The sequence below is a fragment of the Microcaecilia unicolor genome, chromosome 8 (assembly GCF_901765095.1).
Source record: "Microcaecilia unicolor chromosome 8, aMicUni1.1, whole genome shotgun sequence".
Classification (NCBI taxonomy): Eukaryota; Metazoa; Chordata; class Amphibia; order Gymnophiona; family Siphonopidae; genus Microcaecilia; species Microcaecilia unicolor.
In genome coordinates this window covers 230,061,218-230,083,655 of record NC_044038.1, presented here as the reverse complement: position 1 = coordinate 230,083,655, position 22,438 = coordinate 230,061,218, and the positions used below count along the sequence as shown (strand labels likewise).

At 43.3% G+C, this 22,438-nt stretch overlaps 1 protein-coding gene across 4 annotated transcripts in view; it reads right to left on the bottom strand.

The window, feature by feature from the left end:
- LOC115475486 overlaps positions 1-21,868 on the bottom strand; it is a 406,432-nt gene extending 384,564 nt beyond the window's left edge. For 2 of the 4 annotated variants that reach the window (XM_030211242.1, XM_030211241.1), the window contains exons 1-2: positions 21,783-21,813; positions 1,949-2,074 (exon numbers count right to left, since the gene is read on the bottom strand). In XM_030211242.1, the coding sequence (XP_030067102.1) occupies positions 1,949-2,074; positions 21,783-21,798 (142 nt within the window). In that variant the 5' untranslated portion in view covers positions 21,799-21,813. Of the gene's footprint in view, positions 1-1,948; positions 2,075-9,718; positions 9,878-11,793; positions 11,897-21,782 lie in introns of those variants that run through there. The other 2 variants (XM_030211244.1, XM_030211243.1) reach the window with 2 other exon arrangements.
- Positions 21,869-22,438: the final 570 nt, after the last annotated feature.

Genomic DNA, 22,438 nt, shown 5'->3' with positions numbered 1-22,438 from the left:
AAACAGGATATCCTCACTGAAATTTAGCCATTCATGCCCATTGCCATTGCCCTTTCTCTCCCATCCAGAGTAGTGTTCTTTCTTCTTCTTATTATTAAGCTATCTTGCTCCCCCCCCCCCCCCCCCGTTCTTCCTTTCCTTGCTGCTCTTTCAAACTTGCAGAAAATGCGATGAAATATTAGATTGTGCTGCGACCCGCGGAGCCTAATTACCTGGTCTGACGAGGAGGACGACGATAGACTGGTGGCCGGCAGGGGTGGTGGAGGAGGACTGTGCACTAGCAGGAAGCAGAAGAGAAGGAGGTGCTACTAGCTTCTGCGGTCGGCCGCGATCTGGGATGGACAGAGGAGCCGAACACCTGCTGCAGGAGCCGTTACAGTCTTGGCGCGCAGGGTGCCGCACGGGGAGGAAGGCGTCATGATGTAGAAGATGGACGGGACTCAACCGGAGAGGCGGAGAGAGCGAGAGGAGCTGGGAGGAGCCGCTACTGCAGTAGGAAGGGCACACTGGCGAGGCGGAAAGAGAGCAAGAGGACTGAGGAGCCGCTGGGAGGAGACAAGTGAGCCGCAGAGGTAAGGCGCGCCAGTGCAGCACGGATGGAGCAGATTCAGCAGAAGTTATTGGCTTGCACCCGGCTGGTCTGCCCCCCCACCCCGCCCTCGGTACGCCACCGGAACCAGCCCAATGCAACACGAGGAGGCAGGGCTGCCACCAATATCAGGTGACAGCTGGTGTGTGCAGGGCTGGCATGCGTGCCTCCATCCAGGGGGAAAAAAACGTTGTCCCGTCCTTCAGCTGAACAACCGGCTCGCAAAATTCTTCAGAAATTAACAACCGGCTCTGCAGAGCCGGTTCGAGCCGGCTCCAGCATACCACTGCATATATGTGCATTCACTCTGCAGCTTCTCAGTACCTCTCCACTCTCATCTCTCCCTACACTTCTCCCCGGGAACTCCGTTCACTAGGTAAATCTCTCTTCTCTGCACCCTTCTCCTCCACTGCTAACTCCAGACTCTGTTCCTTTTATCTTGCTGCACCATAGGCCTGGAATAGTCTTCCTGAGCTGGTACATCAAGCTCCATCTCTGGCCCACCTTTTTGATGCTGCTTTTAACTCCTAACTCTTACTCACTTGTTCAGAACCCTTATTTTATCATCCTCACTTTAATATTCCCTTATCTCTTATTTGTCCTGTTTGTCTGTCCTAATTAGATTGTAAGCTCTGTTGAGCAGGGACTGTCTCTTCGTGTTCAAGTGTACAGTGCTGTGTACTTCTAGTAGCGCTATAGAAATGATAAGTAGTAGTACTAGTAGTAGTAGAAGGTGGTTTATAAATTATATAATCAAGGAAAAGGACTACAGTATAAAAATGGGAAGAAGCCATTCAACCTGTAAAACAAACATCTAAGAGTAAAGTAAATCATAAGTTATTCTTGGACTATCAGTTTTTTGTTTTTGTTTGTTTGTTTTGGTTGTTCCCACTTAGGGGCACTTTTACTAAGTTGGGTAGGTGCCTACGTGTGCCTAACACACATCAATTTGCAGTTACCACCCAGCTACCACATGGCCCAGGTGGTAATTTGTTTTTTAATGGTAATTGTCGTTTTACGCGTGTAGATGATCACCGCATGGTTAACGCGTGAGACCTTACCGGTAAGTCAATGGACACCAATTTTTATTTTGCCCAATGCCCATTTTTGGCAAATATTTAAAAACGACCTTTTTTACAGGCGCGCTGAAAAATGGATCTGCACGCCGAAACCTTGTGCCTTACACAAGTGCAGTCCATTTTTCAGTGCACCTTAGTAAAAGGACCCCTGTGGGGGTTTTTTTGCCACTGAGTAGAAAACTTTGACACTTTTTTCTGAATTCCAAGGAACATTTCTTTCTTTCTTTCTTTCTTTCTTTCTTTCTTTCTTTCTTTCTTTCTTTCTTTCTTTTATACTTACAGTCTTCCACTTTTTGCGCATCACATTCACCATTCACAGGAGCAGATAAAGCAAACAGACCCAAGAAAATGGCCAAACTCCACATTTTCAACATCTTTGGTTTTAGTTTCTGGACACTGCAGCAGCCTGTGGGAGATAAAGGGGGGGGGGGGGGGAACCTATCAAAAATGTATTAAGCTAACATCATAGGACTGGCAGCTGGTTCCAGATTTTCATAACAACCTCATCTAGAATATTAACAGGAAAAGAGAGCTACAAGTATATACTGGTAATGGAGTAAAACCAGGACTGCTAACTCTTTGTGATAGTGACCCATTCCATATTCAAATGGTGATTCAACATTCCATCTCACAGACTTCACATAAATACATAACTGTACCCTGCATAGCTATCAAATCAATCTTGAGAATACAGCACACTCATGCAAAAGCAGTGCTGGATTTTCTTTAATCTGCAGTCTGATTCCAAACCCTGCACTGAACTCAGAACTCTCACAAACAACACACCTTTCCCACAGACACAGCCTAAAAGTTTCTTTTTCCAAATATCAAATTCACCTGCAACCTCCCCTCTGTCACAGGGGAAGGTTGAAGGCGACCCTCAGGGGGAGAAATGCTGGCTTCGGCCTAACCCCTGGTAAGCCTTTCCTCAGCAGAGAGGTGCCCAGCTCTACCACCGGCTGCCTTTCAGGTACTGTGGAGGACTTGCAGCTCATCTGCATATCCTTACAGCCTCCGCTCTAGGTGCCCAGCGCTCCCACCAGGTGCTGTGGAGGACTTGCAGCCCTTCTGCATTTCTTCACAGCTGTATCCGGGGTGATTCCAGGTCCACCCCGACCTTCCCAGGGCCCTCGCTCCAAGTGCACAGAGTTTCCAGGTGCTTTTTGGCTAGGATCAGGCGACCCTCAGGGGGAGGAATGCTGGCTTCGGCCTAACCCCTGGTAAACCTTTCCTCAGCAGAGAGGTGCCCAGCTCTACCACTGGCTGCCTTTCAGGTGCTGTGGAGGACTTGCAGCTCATCTGCATATCCTTACAGCCTTCTCCGGGGTGACACCTAGGTCCACTCCGATCCACTCAGGGCCTCCGCTCTAGGTGCTGCGCGCCGGGGCATTTTTCTCTTTACATCTATTCTTCTTCCCAGTTGCTAAAGTACCTCAGTCGTTTATGGCCCCTATTCACATTCTCTTCCTAGCCCTGTCCCTTCCTAATCTTTTCCCTCACCCCCCTACCTCTCTCCGCTACAGGAACTCACTGCCCATCCATCGACTTAATCACCTCACCTTCACTCCTACCCTCTTCCTCCCTCTTGGCTTTTAATCTCCGTCTCTTTCTTCCCTCCATTTTGCCTTCCCCATTCCACCTAAATACCTCTCGCCTTCTACGCCTTCGTGGCCACACCTCTCCTACTCTCCTCCACTCTCTTTTACTCCTTCTCTTACTCTCAGCCGGTAACATCAATCCCAATCCTGGCCCTCCTCACCAACTATTATCCCAACTCTACAGATCTCACCGCGACCTCTCTAACCTCATCTCTATTCCTCTACTCCCCTCCTCTTCTCTGCCCTTCTCTTGCGCCCTATGGAATGAATCTATTCAGTGACCTTCACTTAACCCCTTTGGTCAGTCTATGTCAAGGTCACTTGGAGAGAACTCAGCCCATCCCTGGCCTCTTTTCTCTCTATGGAGTTTAACACAAGTTCTAACAATGTTTAAGGAAAAAAGTTCCATATGTATAAACAAAATGTTCGGTAAGTTGTCTTTTAACTTAACTTTTAACTTATGTACATAAGTACATAAGTAATGCCATACTGGGAAAAGACCAAGGGTCCATCGAGCCCAGCATCCTGTCCACGACAGCGGCCAATCCAGGCCAAGGGCACCTGGCAAGCTTCCCAAATGTACAAACATTCTATACATGTTATTCCTGGAATTTTGGATTTTTTCAAGTCCGTTTAGTAGCGGTTTATGGACTTGTCCTTTAGGAATCCGTCCAACCCCTTTTTAAACTCTGCTAAGCTAACCGCCTTCACCACTTTCTCTGGCAACGAATTCCAGAGTTTAATTACACGTTGGGTGAAGAAAAATTTTCTCTGATTTGTTTTAAATTTACTACACTGTAGTTTCATCGCATGCCCCCTAGTCCTAGTATTTTTGGAAAGCGTGAACAGACGCTTCACATCCACCTGTTCCACTCCACTCATTATTTTATATACCTCTATCATGTCTCCCCTCAGCCGTCTCTTCTCCAAGCTGTATAGCCCTAGCCTCCTTAGTCTTAATACATTTCTTGATTAGCTTTCGAAGGTTGCCCTTCTTCCTCAGATCGGAAATAAGCAAATGTGCTAGCTGACAGTGTATATAAGTGAAAACATTCAAGCATTACTATGACAGTCTGACAGGGTGGGAGGAGGGGGGTGGGTAGGAAGTATGCATGGGGACATCAAAGCATATCATTGATATTCTAACAGGATGGGTGTGGATAGGTGAGGGGAGGGTGATCAACAGAGACATACAGCTTTATGGTTTATAATGGGCTAGGAACCCCAGATCCTTGTTAAGTCCTTTCTGTTGGGTGTTAAAATATTCAATCATTCTGACTTCAAAGGTCTTATGTTCTTGTATGGTTTTAAAGTTACCTTTCAGGATTCTCACTGTGAAGTCACTGGTATAGTGTCCTGGTCCTGTAAAATGTTGACCAACAGGCGTGGGAACCCTGTTGGCACCAGTATTGTTCATATGATGTCTATGTAAATTGAATCTTGTTTTAAGCATCTGGCCTGTTTCTCCAATATAGCATCCTTCGTTACATTTTTTACACTGAATGATATATACCACATTGGAAGATGAGCAAGTGAAAGATCCCTTTATGTTGAATATCTTTCCTTTGTGGATGACTTTGGGGTCCTGTGAAATATTTTGGCATAGTTTGCAACTGGATAAATTACAGGAAAGTGTGCCCTTCTGTTCATTTTCAGTCTGTGATGGAAGTTTACTTCTGATTAGCTTGTGTTTTAAATTGGGTGGCTGTCGGAAGGCCAGTACTGGTGGGGATGGGAATATCTCTTTCAGTAATTCATCCTCCTGGAGTATAGGTTGTAGATCTCTTATGATTTTCCTCAGTTTTTCCAGCTCTGGATTGTATGTCAACTACAAGCGGGATTCTGTCTGTGGATTTTTTCTTTTTGTACTGTAGCAGATTCTCCCTGGGTGTTTTGAGGGAGGAGGCAATATTCTTGGAGATTATTTTGGGGTTGTAGCCCTTCTGTTTGAAGGATTCAGTCAGGCTTTTAAGGTGTCTGTCTCTGTCCCCTGGGTCAGAGCAGATACGGTGGTATCTTGTGGCTTGGCTGTAAATGATGGATCTTTTTGTATGTGAAGGATGGAAGCTGGAGTTGTGGAGGTAGCTGCATCTGTCTGTGGGTTTCTTGTATATAGATGTTTGTATACAGCCATCACTGATTGAGACCGTGGTGTCCAAAAAATTGACTTTTTCTGGGGAGTAGTCAATTTTGAATCTGATTGTAGGATGGTATGTATTGAATGCAGAATAAAATTGTTTCAGAGTTTCTTCACCCTCCGTCCAAATCATAAAAATGTCATCGATGTACCGGTAGTATTTTAGAGGTTTGGTCTCGTGTATATTCAGAAATGTCTCTTCCAGCTCAGCCATAAAAAGGTTGGCATATTGGGGTGCTGTCCTGGTGCCCATCGCAGTGCCCATTATTTGCAGATAGATATCATTGTTAAAGTGAAAGTAGTTGTGAGTTAAAATGAATTTGATTCATTTTGTAATAGTTTCTGGTGAGTATTGATGGTCCAGTGTGGATTTTTTTAGGAGTCTTCCACATGCAGCTATGCCATCCGCATGTGGAATGTTGCTGTATAGTGATTCTACATCCATCATGACCAGAAGGGTGTTAGATGGTAGTTGCTTGATATTTTTCAATTTATTCAGAAAGTCTGTGGTGTCTTGTATGAAGCTGTTAGTGTTGTGTACGAGAGGTTTCAGAATTCCCTCTATGAATCCAGATATTTCTTCCGTGAGTGTGCCAATACCTGATATGATTGGTCTGCCAGGGTTTCCCGGTTTGTGGATCTTGGGTAGCATGTAGAATGAGCCCACGGAAGGTTGATTTGGTATGAGTTTCTTCAGGTGAGGTTGCGCTTGTGTAGGAAATGTTTTGATAAGGTCTTTCAGCTGTTTTGTGTAATCCTGTGTGGGGTCCTTAGTTAGTTTCCTGTAGTATTTATTGTCTGAGAGCTGTCTGTGCCCCTCTTCAATGTATTTTTGTATGTCCATAATTACCACTGCGCCTCCTTTGTCTGCGGGTTTGATGATAATGCGTTCGTTAGTTTGTAGGGTTCTTATGGCCGCTCTTTCTGGTGGGGTAAGATTGTACAGGATTCTCTTTTGTTTGTTGGAAAGTTGGGATTTCACCCTATGTCTGAAACTTTCTATGTAATTATCCAGCTTGTAGTTTTGTCCCTCCTGTGGGGTGAAATAAGTGTTCTTTTGTTTAAGACTGTATTCCGGTCTGTTTGGTGTCCCTTTATTATAGAAATGTGTTTTAAGGCGCATTTTTCTAAAGAATTCCTCTAGGTCTGAGTATAGTTGGATTACATCTAGTTCCCTGGACGGGCAGAATGAGAGCCCTTTGGATAGCACCGAGACCTCATGCTGTGATAATTGATGGTTCGAGAGGTTTATTATCCCCATTTGGTTTGCAACTGTAAAGGTGTGATCAGTATTCCCTGGTTTGTTTGGGCTCTGATTTTCACATGCCTCAGCTGTGTATCCAAGTGTCTCCAAGGTGTCTGGGGATATTGGTTCTGCAGAGTTATAGCTATTCAAGGATAAGCAGTTTCTCTCTCTTTGGTATCATCTTATTTTCTTTTCCATGTTTTATTTTGTTTGATTTCTATTGATAACCTTAAGAGTGGACTAACACGGCTACCACACTCCTCTACTTTAGACCACAAAATAAATAGGGAGAGTGAAACAAGACAAGGAGATCAATTCAACAACAATAAACAAAGAAAACGTGGTATTAACCTGATTATCCTCAGTTATTATTTATCTGAATCATTATTCCACATTGATCATCTGGTTGGCTTCTTCAAACCCAAGACAGTGTATAGTCAATTAATTTCGTTGGAAACATACTTATTGTCCAATATTAGTGGAAATAATACACCTGATTTCATTTATTTTCTCCGTTAAAACCAGAAATTATTTAACAATACAAACTCTTGAATCTCTAATCCAATTCCCACTGATTAAGGTAGTTCCAGTTTCACAGGCTTCACTCCTTTTGAATTAATATACTTAGAGGCATATTTTCAAAGCACTTAGCCTTCCAAAGTTCCATAGGTTTCTATGGAACTTTGGAAGGCTAAGTGCTTTGAAAATATGCCTCTAAGAGGAATAATTTCAGAGGAAAAAACTTTAGGAGTCATACCTGGAACTCTGGGAAAACAACAATCTCGATATTAATCATCCTATATAATAAAATGCATCTCCAACATTCTGAAGCTGAGAAAGTGAAGCCTTCAAGCCTTGAAGCATTCCTGCAACGTTCCGGAACTATGTGTAAGGCTCCATCTCCTCAATTGACGACACGTAGTTCCGGAACGTTGCAGGAATGCTTCAAGGCTTGAAGGCTTCACTTCCTCAGCTTCAGAACGTTGGAGATGCATTTTATTATATAGGATGTGCTTGGTGCTTTTCTATACCACATGGGGGGAATTTAATATATGCTGATTAAAGTGGAAGAGTGGCTGGGGGGGGGGGTCAGGGGAGATAGGACAATCACTAGGTGACTGGAGGGAGGCAGGGGAGAGAGGAGAATCGCTGGGTGGCTGGAGGGGGAGCAGGGAACAGAGGAGACTCGCTGGCTGGCTGGAGGGGAAGCAGGGGACAGAGGAGACTCGGTGGGTGGCTGGAGGGGGGGCAGGGGACAAAAGAGCATCAGTGGGTGGCTGGAGGGGGGCAAGGGAAAAAGTAGAATCGCTGGGTGACTGGAGGGGGAGCAGGGGAGAGAGGAGAATCGCTGGGTGGCTGGAGGGGGGAAAGAGGAAACACACTCGCACCTAGCAGTCTCACTCTCTCTCTGTCACACACAGACACTCGCACATTCACTCTCTCTCTCTACACACAGTCAATCTCACACATACTCTCTCAAACATACACACTCCGAGGAAAACCTTGCTAGCGCCAGTTTCATTTGTGTCAGAAACGGGCCTGTTTTACTAGTCTGTAATAATATTCATTTTGTTCAAAATTTTCTGGTCTATTATCAGCAAATGAAGCATTTTAAAAATTGAGAAACAAATTAAAGCTATAGAAGAAAAAAACTGAAGAAAATGTTAAAGACATTAAAATATCTCAGCAGATACAGGTAGATATTATAAAACAAAATAAATGGCTACAGACTAAAGTGGAAAACGTAGAAAACCAACAAAGATCAAAGACCCTACGAGTAATAAATTTTCCTAGACAAGAAATGGTGGCATCTTTGCTGACTTTTAAAAAGTATATGTTTGATATCTTAAAGATTCCAGAACAGGCTTGTCCACCAATATCTAACATCTACTATTTACAGCCATATAAAAGATCAACTATAGATGGACAACCTGAATCTGAAGGAATTGAACCAGTAATTGAGACTTTGAATCTTTCACAAATAATATAAGCTGATAATTTGGGTTTGGAACCATGATCTCTTATTGTAACATTTGTTCTGCAACCAGACAGGGACTGGGTGTTAAAACAATGTTTCAGACATAGGAAAGAAACTTTTTTGAATTTCCAAGTATGAATATACCCAGACGTTTCCAAAGTAACACAAAAGAGAAGTCAAAATTTCCTTAAATTACGTCCCACTGTGTTTCAGATGGGAGGTTTATTTTGGTTGAATTTTCCCTGCAAATGTGTAGTGAAGCTGAATTCAGTAAAATATATTTTCTTTGATCCCCTGCATTTAAACTCATTCTTAGAATCTAAGAAAGTAATTACCCTATGCTAAAATTCAGAAACGGTCCCGACATCGACTCCTTAGTTATCAAGATTATAATCCTGTGTACCTCCTCTTCAGGCCTCTGGATAGAGTTTAAATACTATTATTACTTTATATTGTGCCTTATTTCTCTCTCTTACTTGTGGACTAACATAAGAAGATTGTGAACTGTTACCAGTAATTTTTTTGTTTGCTAACTATTATTGTGAATATAATCTTCTTTTTTCTGTACATGATATCTTCTTGGATTTTAATATGAAATATAAATAAAGAAATTAAAAAAAAAAAACAAACCACACACAATCCTTCCCCGGGTTCTGTATATGCTTACCAGAACATGGAAAGGTATGTGCTTCTTTTATCGGTGGGTTGTCCAATCGATCCCACCACTGCCACCATATATAACCAGGGTCCTCCTTCCACGTGGGGCCTAGGGCTTACCCTGCTTAGCTTTAGCTGTTTCCCTCTAAGGTATGGGATCCAAACCATCTGTCAGGCACTTGTCCCGGTCTGGCTGCTCCCCGGCTGGCCTGAGCCTTTTTCCTGCGCACTGCAGGGTCACACAAAAACTCAGCATTCTCATAGTTTCTTCAAAACACAGGTTTTTATTTTCTCAACACCCTTTTCTTCAATACAGCCTTAGTCTTCACTTAGTTTCATCACCAACAATGAAAGATTCAGTTCAGGTTTTCACATTCACCTTCTCAACACAGTTCAATCTTAATTCAGAATACCACAAAGCAGTAAATCCTTACCTTGTTCCACAGGCACTATCTTCTAGCCTTAGATAGTTAATGGGTTAGCTTTCTCCACCAGCTCCTTCCCCACTGTATGATTTTCTCCTCTTCAACTGTCCACAGTTTTGGCCATACTGACACCACAAAATGATGATATGTGAAGTTTCTTCAGTATTGCTGAGGTGAAAAGATACCGTAAACTCAGCCTGTTCCTTACAAAGGGATCCTGTCAACATGGTAATGTAAACACTGACTTCCTGATTCTTACAGTTTAAAGCACTGGATGTGAGAGCTCAGATAACTGAGATTCCAGGGACCTTGCCCCACTGGAAAAGGAAATCTAGATGAATTTTTATATTTAGAAGAAATTAAGATATTTTGTGCACCTTGAAAGAAATGTTATATTTATATCATTTAGGAGTTAAGGTTAATTATCCACAAATACTAATGTGAAAGACAGTTTTTTGACATATAGTTAATTTATGCAGGGAAGGAAATAATTTTTGTAAGAATCATGGCTGTCTAACAAGTGTTTTCCCCTATGCAAATTGCCTGTACTTTTATGAATAACAGAGTTTATGCAGAGTACCGGATTTCTTTATGCTATGGTAAAGGAATCTAGGAACACCGCTGATTATGCTGTTTGTTTGTTTGTTTTAATAAAAGCCTGTGAGTTAGGACAATTTAAGGCTGTGAATATTTATAGGCACTGGATAGAGGGGATTTCTAATTAGTTTTTTGTGCACAGTTGTGCAATATAATTCATGGTGCTTGGAAGCGAATGGAGTAACTGTGACAGAACTGTAGGGACACTTTGGGGAAGATTTGTGTTGAGAGAAATATGTGGATGGCGATTTTTGCTGAGAGAGGGTTGTGTTGATGGTGGGTAATTGTGATTTTTTGTGGTTCTTTGGTTGCCATTTTGAAGGTTGTGATGGTAGCGTGGCAGAGATGGGATGGTACAGATGAATTTTGGTATAGACTGTTTAGATTATTATGATATGTACATCTGGAGTGATGATATATATTACAGGAAGAGATGAACATTACTGAAAAATTGCTGGAAATGGAGGGGAGGGGAAAGAGAAGATTTGCTGGCTATGGAAGTAACCTCTTAAGTTTATCAGGACCTTTCAGATTTAGTGCACCCTGCAGGCTCCTTAAGTAAGGTAAGATTCAAACATTCTCACAATGCGATTTTTTTTTAATGATTTTTCTGGGAGAATGATTTTGTTTTTGTTTAGCACCTGTTGTCTTGAATTGAAGTTATTTTGCCGATGCTGCACTGTTAACCTGTTCAACTGAGTTCCTTCCTGTGTTTTGTTTGAAACTGCTACATTCTGCCTGACTTTCTAACTGACACCCCTGAGAGTAAAATATATAGAAGGGTAAAAGGCACGTCGTGGTTACACCAACTTGTATTGACTCCAACTTGTCTGCCCTCCTTCTAGGTAACTAAACACAAGTCTATACAGTAGCTAACAGTGTCCACCACTGATACACATAAACTGTATTTATAAATTACTAGAAGAAGGAGATTCAGAGTCAGAAGGCTGTTGATATGAGAAGAAGCATTTTATTATAACTTACCAATTATGGGTATACTGGCATATGATAATTTTGCTCAATCAATTAGGGATCAAATATCAATAACCTGGTGTTGGTAATAATAGTAATTGAACAATTACACTAGCAGTTCACTATTAATTCAAATAATGTTATAATTTTTATAATTTTTTAATTTGCAGTGCTCAGTAATGCTGTAGTGTCTTAACCACCATATGTTTATGGAACAGGTACTCAGCCGCCAAACGTCACAGCACTATCCCTTCCTCTCTTCCCTTTCCTGTCTTTCATATAATACAGGCAGTTGTTTTTCACTTATCTTTGCTGGATTGATGTGTGGTTTGAGTCATTGTCCATATCACCGGTGCTTAGTGCATTGTGTTTAAAAAACAAAGTTCCTTCTTTATTGCCTTTTGTTGACTAAACTACAAACTATATATATAATCACATCTCTTCTTCATTTTCTATGATCATATTATAAAGTCATTCTTAAACATGGTTATGTTGAAAAATAGTTTTCAGCTTACCGGGAGAGATCACACCGCTCGCACCTCCCTGTCTTGATGAACCAGAGTCTAAGCAAGACCCTCTAATATATATGTCATATCCCTGATAATTAACGGATATTACATCATTTTACATCATGTTATTTTAAAGCGACAACCATTCTATTTCTTTGTTTAAACCCTTGAGGTATACAGTGTCCCATGTATATATGAATCTTTGTTCAAGCCACGTAAGAACTGAAGTGATATCTCCTCCCAAACGTAGTTGCACTCGAGTTAGCACAACATATTTTAATTCTGATTCTGAGTGGCTCATGTCCTGCCAGTGTTTTACTAACCCGGATGTTACTAAGGTGCTCTCATAAGCGCAATTTTACTTTTCTGCATGTATGCCCGATATATCACTTTGTGCACGGGCAGCAAATGGCATAAATTGCCTGGGCCGTTTTGCAGTCAGTTTGATAACGCAAATCAAATCTTCTACCAGTAGCAGGAGTAGGTCACGCTGGTCACATTCAGTGCATGGCTGCCATATATGCAGTTCTGACAACTACTGTGTCCTCTTTCTGCTGATGCCGGCTGATCATGAATCTGTCTAAATATAGAGAGAAACTCCCCCATATTCCTGCCCCTTTTGTACGCTGTTCGCGGTCTATTCTTAAACTGTGGATACAATTGTAAAACCGGCCAATGTTTTTGTATGATCTTTGCAATTGCTATGTCTGTAGGAGAAAACGGCAATACACATTGCATAGATTTCATTGATGTCATGGGTTGTGGACGTGGGTTAAGAAGCCACTCTCTATGAGCGTTATGTGCTCTTTTCCGTGCTTCTTTTAACACTTTGTTCACATATCCCCTCTGTTTAAATCTATTTGTCATTAATTTGGCATGATGCATAAAAGATGTTTTTTTCATTGCACAGGCACTTTACACGGAGGAACTGACCAACTGGAATTCCATTCTTAAGGGGTGTAGGATGATGGCTGGAGTAATGCAATATTGCGTTCCTATCTGTAGGTTTTTTAAACAACAATGTTTTTATTTCTTCTTGATGTAATTTAATATGTATATCCATAAAATCTGCTGCTTCGTGACCTACAGTCGAAGTAAATTTAATATTAGGGTCACATTCATTAAGATTGTTCAAAAAAATCTCTAATCTGACAAGCTGCTGTTCCACATAAAAATTATGTCATCTATGAAACGAAGCCACAGTACGACATTTGAAAAAAAACTATGAAGTGTAAATATAAGATGTTTCAAATTGAGCCATATATAAACAGCCTACCCAGTAGCTCCCATGGCCACTCCTTTTAATTGAAGAAAATACGTGTTTTCCGAGCAAAAATAATTTTGACACAAAACTGGTTCTGCTATAAATATTCAGAAATTGCTTTTTTTCAATGGAGATTTCTAAATCATTTATATATAGGTCAAGAATCTGCAGCACCGCAGAATAAAGGGGAACTTTAGTTTTTAAACACAATGAACTAAGCACGGGTGATATGGACAAAGACTCAAACCGCACATCAATCCAGCAAAGATAAGTGAAAAACAACTGCCTGTATTATATGAAAGACAGGAAAGGGAAGAGAGGAAGGGATAGTGCTGTGAGGTTTGGTGGCTGAGTACCTGTTCCATAAACATATGGTGGTGAAGGCACTACAGCATTACTGAGCACTGCAAGTTAAAAAATTATAAAAATTATAACATTATTTGAATTAATAGTGAACCGCTAGTGTAATTGTTCAATTAATATGACGTGGTAACATAGTAACATAGTAGATGACTGCAGAAAAAGACCTGCACGGTCCATCTAGTCTGCCCACGATAAACTCATATGTGTATACCTTACCTTGATTTGTACCTGTCTTTTTCAGGGTACAGACCGTATAAGACTGTCCAGCAGTATTTCCCGCCTCCCAACCACCAGTCCCGCCTCCCATCACCGGCTCTGGCACAGACCCCGTATAAGTCTGCCCTCCCCTATCCTAGCCTCTCAACCACCAACCCCTCTTCCCCCCGCCACCCAATTTCAGCTAAGCTTCTGTGGATCCATTCCTTCTGCACAGGATTCCTTTATGCCTATCCCACGCATGTTTGAATTCCGTTACCGTTTTCATGTCCACCACCTCCCGCGGGAGGGCATTCCAAGCGTTCACCACCCTCTCTGTGAAGAAATACTTCCTGACATCTTTCCTGAGTCTGCCCCCCTTCAATCTCATTTCATGTCCTCTCGTTCTACCGCCTTCCCATCTCCAGAAAAGATTCGTTTGCGGATTAATACCTTTCAAATATTTGAACGTCTATATCATATCACCCCAGTTCCTCTTTTCCTCCAGAGTATACATGTTCAGGTCAGCAAGTCTCTCTTCATACGTCTTGGAACGCAACTCCCATACCATTCTCGTATCTTTTCTTTGCACCGCTTCCATTTTTTTAACATCCTTCGCAAGGTACGGCCTCCAAAACTGAACACAATACTCCAGGTGGGGCCTCACCAACGTCTTATACAGGGGCATTAAAACCTCCTTTCTTCTGCTGGTCACACCTCTCTCTATACAGCCTAGCAACCTTCTCGCTACGGCCACTGCCTTGTCGCACTGTTTCATCGCCTTCAGGTCCTCAGATACTATCACCCCAAGATCCCTCTCCCCGTCCGTGTCTATCAGGCTCTCCCCACCTAACACATACGCCTCCCTTGGATTTCTACTCCCTAAGTGCATCACTTTGCATTTCTTCACATTGAATTTTAATTGCCAAATGTTAGACCATTCTTCCAGCTTCTTCAGATCTTTTTTCATGTTTTCCACTCCCTCCGGGGTGTCCACTCTGTTGCAAATCTTGGTGTCATCCGCAAAAAGGCAAACTTTACCTTGTAACCCTTCGGCAATGTCACTCACAAATATATTGAACAGAATGGGCCCCAGCACCGATCCCTGAGGCACTCCACTACTCACCTTTCCCTCCTCCGAGCGAACTCCATTTACCACCACCCTCTGGCGTCTGCCCGTCAACCAGTTCCTAATCCAGTTCACCACTTCGGGTCCTATCTTCAGCCCTTCTAGTTTATTCAAGAGCCTCCTGTGGGGAACCGTGTCAAAAGCCTTGCTGAAATCTAAGTAGATGACGTCCATAGCACGTCCTTGATTTAATTCTCCTGTCACCCAGTCAAAGAATTCAATGAGATTCGTTTGGCACGATTTCCCTTTGGTGAAACCATGTTGTCTCAGATCTTGCAACTTATTGGCTTCCAGGAAATTCACTATCCTTTCCTTCAGCATGGCTTCCATTACTTTTCCAATAACCGAAGTGAGGCTTACATAAAGGTCTGTGACCCTGTTTATTACTTCTTTCAGCTTGGACCACTGTCCTTCCACATGTTGTGCGTTCTCGCAGCCCATCAGCTCCTTCCTCAGGTATTCCCCCATTTTGTTAAAGTCAGTTCGCTTGAAGTCCAGGACTTTGAGTTTAGAGTGGCCGATAACCACATGAGCCGTTATATCAAAACAAACCGTTTGATGGTCACTGCTTCCCAGGTGCGCAGCCACTCGGACATTTGACACACTATCTCCATTTGTGAGCACCAGATCCAGCGTTGCTCCCTCCCTTGTGGGTTCCGTCACCATTTGTCTGAGCAGAGCACTTTGGAAAGCATCCACAATCTCTCTACTTCTTTCCGATTTTGCTGAAGGAACCTTCCAATCTACATCCGGCAGATTAAAATCTCCCCAACAACAGCACCTCTCTTTTCTTCCCCAACTTTTGAATATCAGCGATCAGATCTTTATCCAGTTCCTCCAATTGTGTCGGGGGTTTGTAGACAACACCCACGTGGACCAAGGTTCTATCCTCTCTTGTTAAGGTGATCCATATCGCTTCTTCCTTTCCCCACTTCCCTGTCATTTCAGTTGCTGCGATATCATTTCTGACATACAGAGCTACTCCTCCACCTTTACGTCCCTCTCTATCCTTCCTAAAAAGATTATAGCCTGGTATGTTTACATCCCATTCATGGGAACCATTGAGCCATGTCTCTGTGACTGCAACTATGTCCAAGTCAGTCTCCAACATCAGGGCTTGAAGGTCATGAATTTTATTGCTTAGACTGTGAGCATTTGTGGTCATTGCTTTCCAACTACATTTCCTAGTATGTGTTTTGGGTTTAGTGATTTGTGAGTGTCTTTTCTCTTTGGGTACTTTCTCCTCTTTTTGTTCCCTCTTCCCAGATAAAATCAAGACAGTTCTCAAAGCTTTTCTCATAGAGAGTGGTAAACTGGACGCGAAGTGCGATTCCATAGTATTACTTCTCTAACTTCTATTGATTACAGTTCTCATTTATATACTCTTTCAATCACGTGCTTTTGCGTCATACATATCCCTGTAAATCTGTCTTCTTGTATAGATACTAATTAGCGTCAGCATTAATTTACTTATTATCAGCATTTATGATTTTCCTTACAATCAGCTCTTTATTTTCCCGTAACTTGCTTAATTTAACATTTACAGTAATTTCATTTATCAGCAGTTCATTTGGGTTATTCTCACTTTTGACATTAGTGTCTCTAACCACATGTTCTTGTTTGTTCCCCACCTGTTCAATAACTTTTAAAATTCCCCTAAATTTACTAGGTCTATAACCATTTTGTAATGAGATCATATTTCGGTTCCTTATTAAACTGCTTGCAATCCAGATTTCCTTCCTTGTTGGTCTGTGTTACTAAGGCCTCGACACCATCTGTCTCATAAGCATTTCCAGTAAATGTACTCAGTTGCAAGCAAGATACTGTTTGACCATTTAACCTTTTGAGGCCTAGCACAGCACACAATTGTACAGGTTATTGATCAGCCTGTACTATGGTCATATGGTCCTGTCCAGCATGGCCCATATATTCCATATTATTAACAAAAACCTTTTACCTTTCCTGCTGGAGTCTGAGCAAGACCTTAGACCTCCATGCACTCTTCCTCTCCCTCTTCCCCTATTTCCTCTTTATCCCATTCCATGTCTTCCTCCGCTCAGGGATCCCCCAGCTGCTGCTCATTCGCTTGATCAGAACTCATTTCCCAATCATTCACTTCTCCCTCCATTTCCTGAGAGTCCTGCTGGTGTCCCAGTGGTTTCTGGGGATGGTAGTTTCTTCCCCTAACTAGTGGTTTCACTGGCATTTTGGCCACTAGAGGGTGAACTTTTTGTTTAGAAGCAATTAGTGAAGGAGAGTCATTACATCTAAAGGGAAAACTTCTCCCCCCGTCCCTGTTTCAGCACTACCGGAACTAGACTCCTGTCAGACCCCTCACAACAGATTATAAAGTTCAATAAATAATGCTATAACATTAGCTTTGTAAAACTGATATAACATATGTGGTGAATTAACCTCATTTAATTATATTTTGTATCTTTTTCAATACATATAAGAGTTTGATTTTTTATCCACTACCTGGATCATCAACCAAAATGAATCATGATACATACATAATCACAGCCTTAATTTTAAGAGTATGCATAGAAACATTTTTGCTTTGATTTTATTCTTTCTTTCTGTGGATGCTGCACGTCTGCTATTGGAATGATGGCCAGCAGTCCGGGTTCTTGAAAACACAAAGTTAGGGGCGCACACAGCCCCAGATTCATGGGTGTTTTCAACACAACTGGGAGGTTCTCAACATTAGGGAGGGTGATGAGTGAAAACATGGCCATGCCTAGGGTCTCTGGCGCCCCCCTGCATACTATCATTTCCCCCCCCCTCCCCCCGTCTGGCCACAAGATGCAAAGGAAATAGGAGCTGAAAGATGGAGTGCATCTCTGTGGGATTGAACAACAAACAGATCACAAATAATTTTTTATGATTTTTAACCGTGAAAATGATCGCTCTCCACTTGCCACACTAACAGGAATTGTCAGCAATCTGTCCTCTTAACTCCGTTTCCAGGGCTTCCTTTCCATTTATTTCTTTCCTTTCCTCCTTTCTTCTTTATTTCTTGCTCTATATCCATTTCCAGCAATTTCTCCTCCCTCCCTGGGTCCTGTCCTCCCATCCATGTCCATCCTTGTCCCTCTCTGCCCTTTCCTCCTCCATCCATAGCCAGCAATTCTCCTCTCTCCCCTCCCCTCCATTTCCAGCAATTTCTCCTCTCCCTGGGCCCTGTCCTAACATCCATGTCCATCCTTGTCCCTTTCTGCCCTTCCCTCCTCCATCCATAGCCAGCAATTCTCCTCTCTCCCTTCCCCTCCATTTCCAGCAATTTCTCCTCTCCCTGGGCACTGCCCTCCCATCCATGCCTCTCTTCCCTTCCCTTCCCTTACCTGAGCTCCGCACCCTGGGGCCTTTAAATCTTTTACCTCCGGTCGCAGCAGCGTCCATTAAAGCGCTGCTGACGTCTTCATTCCCTTCACGCTCGTTGGTTCCCTCAGTGTCCCGCCTTCTTCTGACATCAGAAGAAGGTGGGACACTGGGGGAACCAACGAGTGTGAAGGGAAGGGAGACGTCGGCAGTGCTTTCACTGACGCTGCTGCGACCGTCGGCGCCTCGGAGGTAAAAGGTTTAAAGGCCTCGGCGGCGCGGAGCTCAGGTAAGCGGCGAGGGTAAGCACTGCGGCGGTGCCCTCCAGAGGTCGGCGCTCCCTTGCGGTGATTACCACACTTACCGTATTGGCACGGCCCTGAGTGAAAAGCTATTTTGACCCAGTCAGCTGCACCAATGTGCTATCCTGTTCACTTTTATGCCTTGGGCTCTGCCAGACAGATGAGTTTATGATGAAATAGAAAATAAGATATTGTTGTAGAGCTAAATATGAATGGGAGACTCCAAATAATATTACAGAAATGGGCACAGAATAGACAGAGGAAGGTAACACCTTGTACAGGTTGAAGCAAAGGAAAAAAAAAAACCCATAGAGTCTTTTGCCATTTTCTCAGCAACCTCTTTGAATATTAATGAGAATTTTATACACTTATTTAGTCATCGTACTTACAAATTAATATTTAAACAACATTTAGTGCTCTGTTTACTAAGATATACTAGTGTTTTTAGTGCACAATTAAAAGTAGTGCATGCTAAACACTAGAGACACCATAGGCATAGTTTGACTGTTTCATTTGGGGGGGCAAAGAATGGGCGGAGCATATTAGCATATCATTTGCATATATACATATGCAAATGAATATGCTAATGTGGAGGAAGGAATTGAATTTACAGGCAAAATATCACAGATGCACATTTCAAAAAGCTGACACATTTCAATTAATAAATTATGAATAAAATACTTTTATCTACCTTTGTTGTCTGATCATTTAGTTTTTCTATTCGCTTTGGTCCCAGTGTCTTCTGTTTTATTCAGTGTCTTCTTTCCAGTAGGCTTCCCTCTGCTCCCCACCCCTCGCAGTCCCATCCATCTCTTGCTCCTTCCTTCTGCTCCCCAACCCTCGCAGTCACATCCATCTCTTGCTCCTTCCCTCTGCTTCCCACCCCACCCAGTCCCATCCATCTCCTGCTCCTTCCCTCTGCTTCCCACCCCACCCAGTCCCATTCATCTCCTGCTCCTTCCCACCCCTCCCAGTCCCATCCATCTCTTGCTCCTTCCCTCTGCTTCCCACCCCACCCAGTCCCATCCATCTCCTGCTCCTTCCCACCCCTCCCAGTCCCATCCATCTCTTGCTCCTTCCCTCTGCTTCCCACCCCACCCAGTCCCATCCATCTCCTGCTCCTTCCCTCTGCTTCCCACCCCTCCCAGTCCCATCCATCTCTTGCTCCTTCCCTCTGCTTCCCACCCCTCCCAGTCCCATTCATCTCCTGCTCCTTCCCTCTGCTTCCCACCCCTCCCAGTCCCATTCATCTCCTGCTCCTTCCCTCTGCTCCCCACCCCTCCCAGTCCCATCCATCTTCCCTCTGCTCCCCCCCCCCCCGCGAGGTCCAAGATGGTGACTCCTGTTTACCCCCTCTTTTCCTCCCTCCCTCCCTCCCTCCCTCCGCCGCAGGCAACAGTCTTCAGCTTTTCCAGCGTTCCTGGCAGCGGTAGCGATGTACACGCTGCCTTCGGTCTGCCCCGGAAGCCTTCTCTTCAAGTTCCTGTTCCCACCTATGCGGGAACAGGAACTTGAAGAGAAGGCTTCGGGGCAGAGCCAAAGGCAGCGTGTACAACGCTACCGCTGCCAGGAACGCTGGAAAAGACTGCTGCCTGCGGCTGAGGGAGGGAGGGAGGAAGAGAGAGAGAGGTAGACGGACACGCTCCTCTCAGTCCGCTACTCCGCTTGGCTTCCCTGCCCTCTCTGTCTGCGTCCCGCCTTCCTCTGACGTCAGAGGAAGGCGGGACGCAGACCGAGAGAGCAGGAAAGCCAAGCGGATGGAGAGGAGCGCGTGCATGCATGTGTTGTTTTTTTTTTTTTAAACTAATGGCGCGGCGGCGCCTCATCGTCGTTTGGGGGGGCATTGCCCCCCCTCGCCCCCCCCAGTCTACGCCTATGTAGAGACACCCATATATTCCTATAGGTGTCTTTAGCATTTAGTGAGCACTGTTTGGCATGCACTGAAAACACTAGTGTGCCCTAACTGCTGATTAGTAAACAGGGCCCTTAATTATCTTAAGCTATGTTAATGTTACTTTAATTTTTTATCGTTATTACCTAGCGATTTTTGTGTATTAGAAATGTTTGAGCTAAAGCTATGTTGTCAGCTAGCCAATAGAAGGAAGCAGCAGGAACAGCTGGGGGTGGAACCAAGCCCGTGTCCCACAGACACTGTTTCTTTGATGGATCCATAACTTCCTTGCATTTTTTGGTAAGTCACCATTACTTTTCTGCTTTACATTTCACTCCCCCCCCCCCCCCCCCCCGCCACCAATTTCTTGCCAGAAAATGTAATTTGAAAATGAAACATATGTGGCACGACTTTCATACACGCAAAGAAGCTGCGTGTATGCTGTTATACTATTTGTTTCGTGCTCCGTCTTCCCTGCCTTGATTCTCCCCTTCTCCTACATGCAATAATGAAGAACCGGCAGGTCCACACCTCATGTTAAAATTTCCATGGTAAAGGTAGGGACTGCTTTTGAGCGTGGGGTCGGAAACGGTAGTGCATTGTATCGCATTCACATTATAATAAAAATTAGCTGATTTGCATTCCGTTTTCGTTAGCTGCTACCGTGACAGAAAAATGGCTTGGAGAACCCTTTTGTGCATGTCCCGGTTTACTACTTGCATGCTAAACTGGCTAGAACTAGTTTAAAAACCACGTTGTTGGCTCGTTAAGTTTAGTGCATCTGACCCTGAGTCCAGCAATTGCATAAGGATTGTTTGGGTGGAGCATGTGATAGGCCTCCAACATTGTTCCAGCACTGTGAAGTCATTAACACCCTCCTGACATGTTCCCATCACCTCTGTTTGGTTATGTGTTACCCATTTTGTTTTTTTTTTCTCAATTAATGGTAGTTTTTACAGCCCACACATTTTTGAATGTGTGAAAATCGCTGGGTGGTCACACTACAAAGTCTATAACCTCACCATGTTGAGAGAGAACCTCATTCCAATCCGCAGATAAAGGTAGATGGAGTTTGGAAAGGGAGAGATAAGGGTTGCATTGTTCAGTTAACTGACAGCTGTGGCGGTAAGAGAGATCGAAAGACAGGATGGTCACAGAGTAGTTAAGTCATCACAGATGAATTTATTGGGGTTCTATGTCCCCCAAGTCTCTAATTGTATAGAGAAGGCTGTTACCTCTTTCATCTGACTCCTATCTTTGACCTCTTATTTTCTGGTCATTATTCAATAACACTGAACCAAGCATGTCACTGAATAGTATAGAAAACTCCCTATTAATCTCTTACAATCCCCTAAGTCTCACGGAGATGTGTACTTTCTCTTGTCAGACCCAGAAGGATTGACAGACCATATTCTTGTCATTCTTTTTATCTGTTCATATCAGATCTCATATTTTGTTGCAAATCCTCTACAAGTAAGAAATAAAGAGAATGAGACACATAAAGTTAATTATAGTCTTTTCTTTACTTACCAAAATCAGATTTCATATGGAGTTGATCATAAGAGTAAACAAATATTCTTACAGGGAGATCTTTGACAGGGTCTTCACAACTTCACCTCTAGTCTCTGACTCTCCCCGTATAGGGAGACTGTCAGCCATATTTATACACTTGTCTTACATTAGGCTCTAGGAACTTCTAAAAGAACCCCTACTTTTGCACAGATGGCCGAATGGCACAGGTGTCAGAATGACACTTAACCGCAGATTTGCAAATTTGATATTTTTACCCTTGGAAAAAAATCCTCCACCCTTTCTGACTTCTGCTTTTCTTCATGCACCTGCTATACGGCTCCTCCCTGCTATCTCTGTGCTCAGAGTCTATTTTCATCATTCTAAACTGTCAACCTAATGTCACAGTTAGAAAATGCTTTTTGATTTCAATTAATTCTTCCTTGACCTATCTTCCTTTCCCAGTAGCCTTTGAGGCCAAGCTCTTCCAACCGGTCCCCAAACTGGGTATTAGCTCTTAGGCCTGTACTGTGTGGCAGAGACTGGGAAGTGAGAAACTGATTTAATCTAACGAACCCCTCCAGTGCTCGGGTTTTATTATGTGGTTTCTGAGGTCAGGTGATAGTAGTCGGGCCAGATCTCAGAACCCACTGTGAAACACCGGAGAAGTTGTAGAC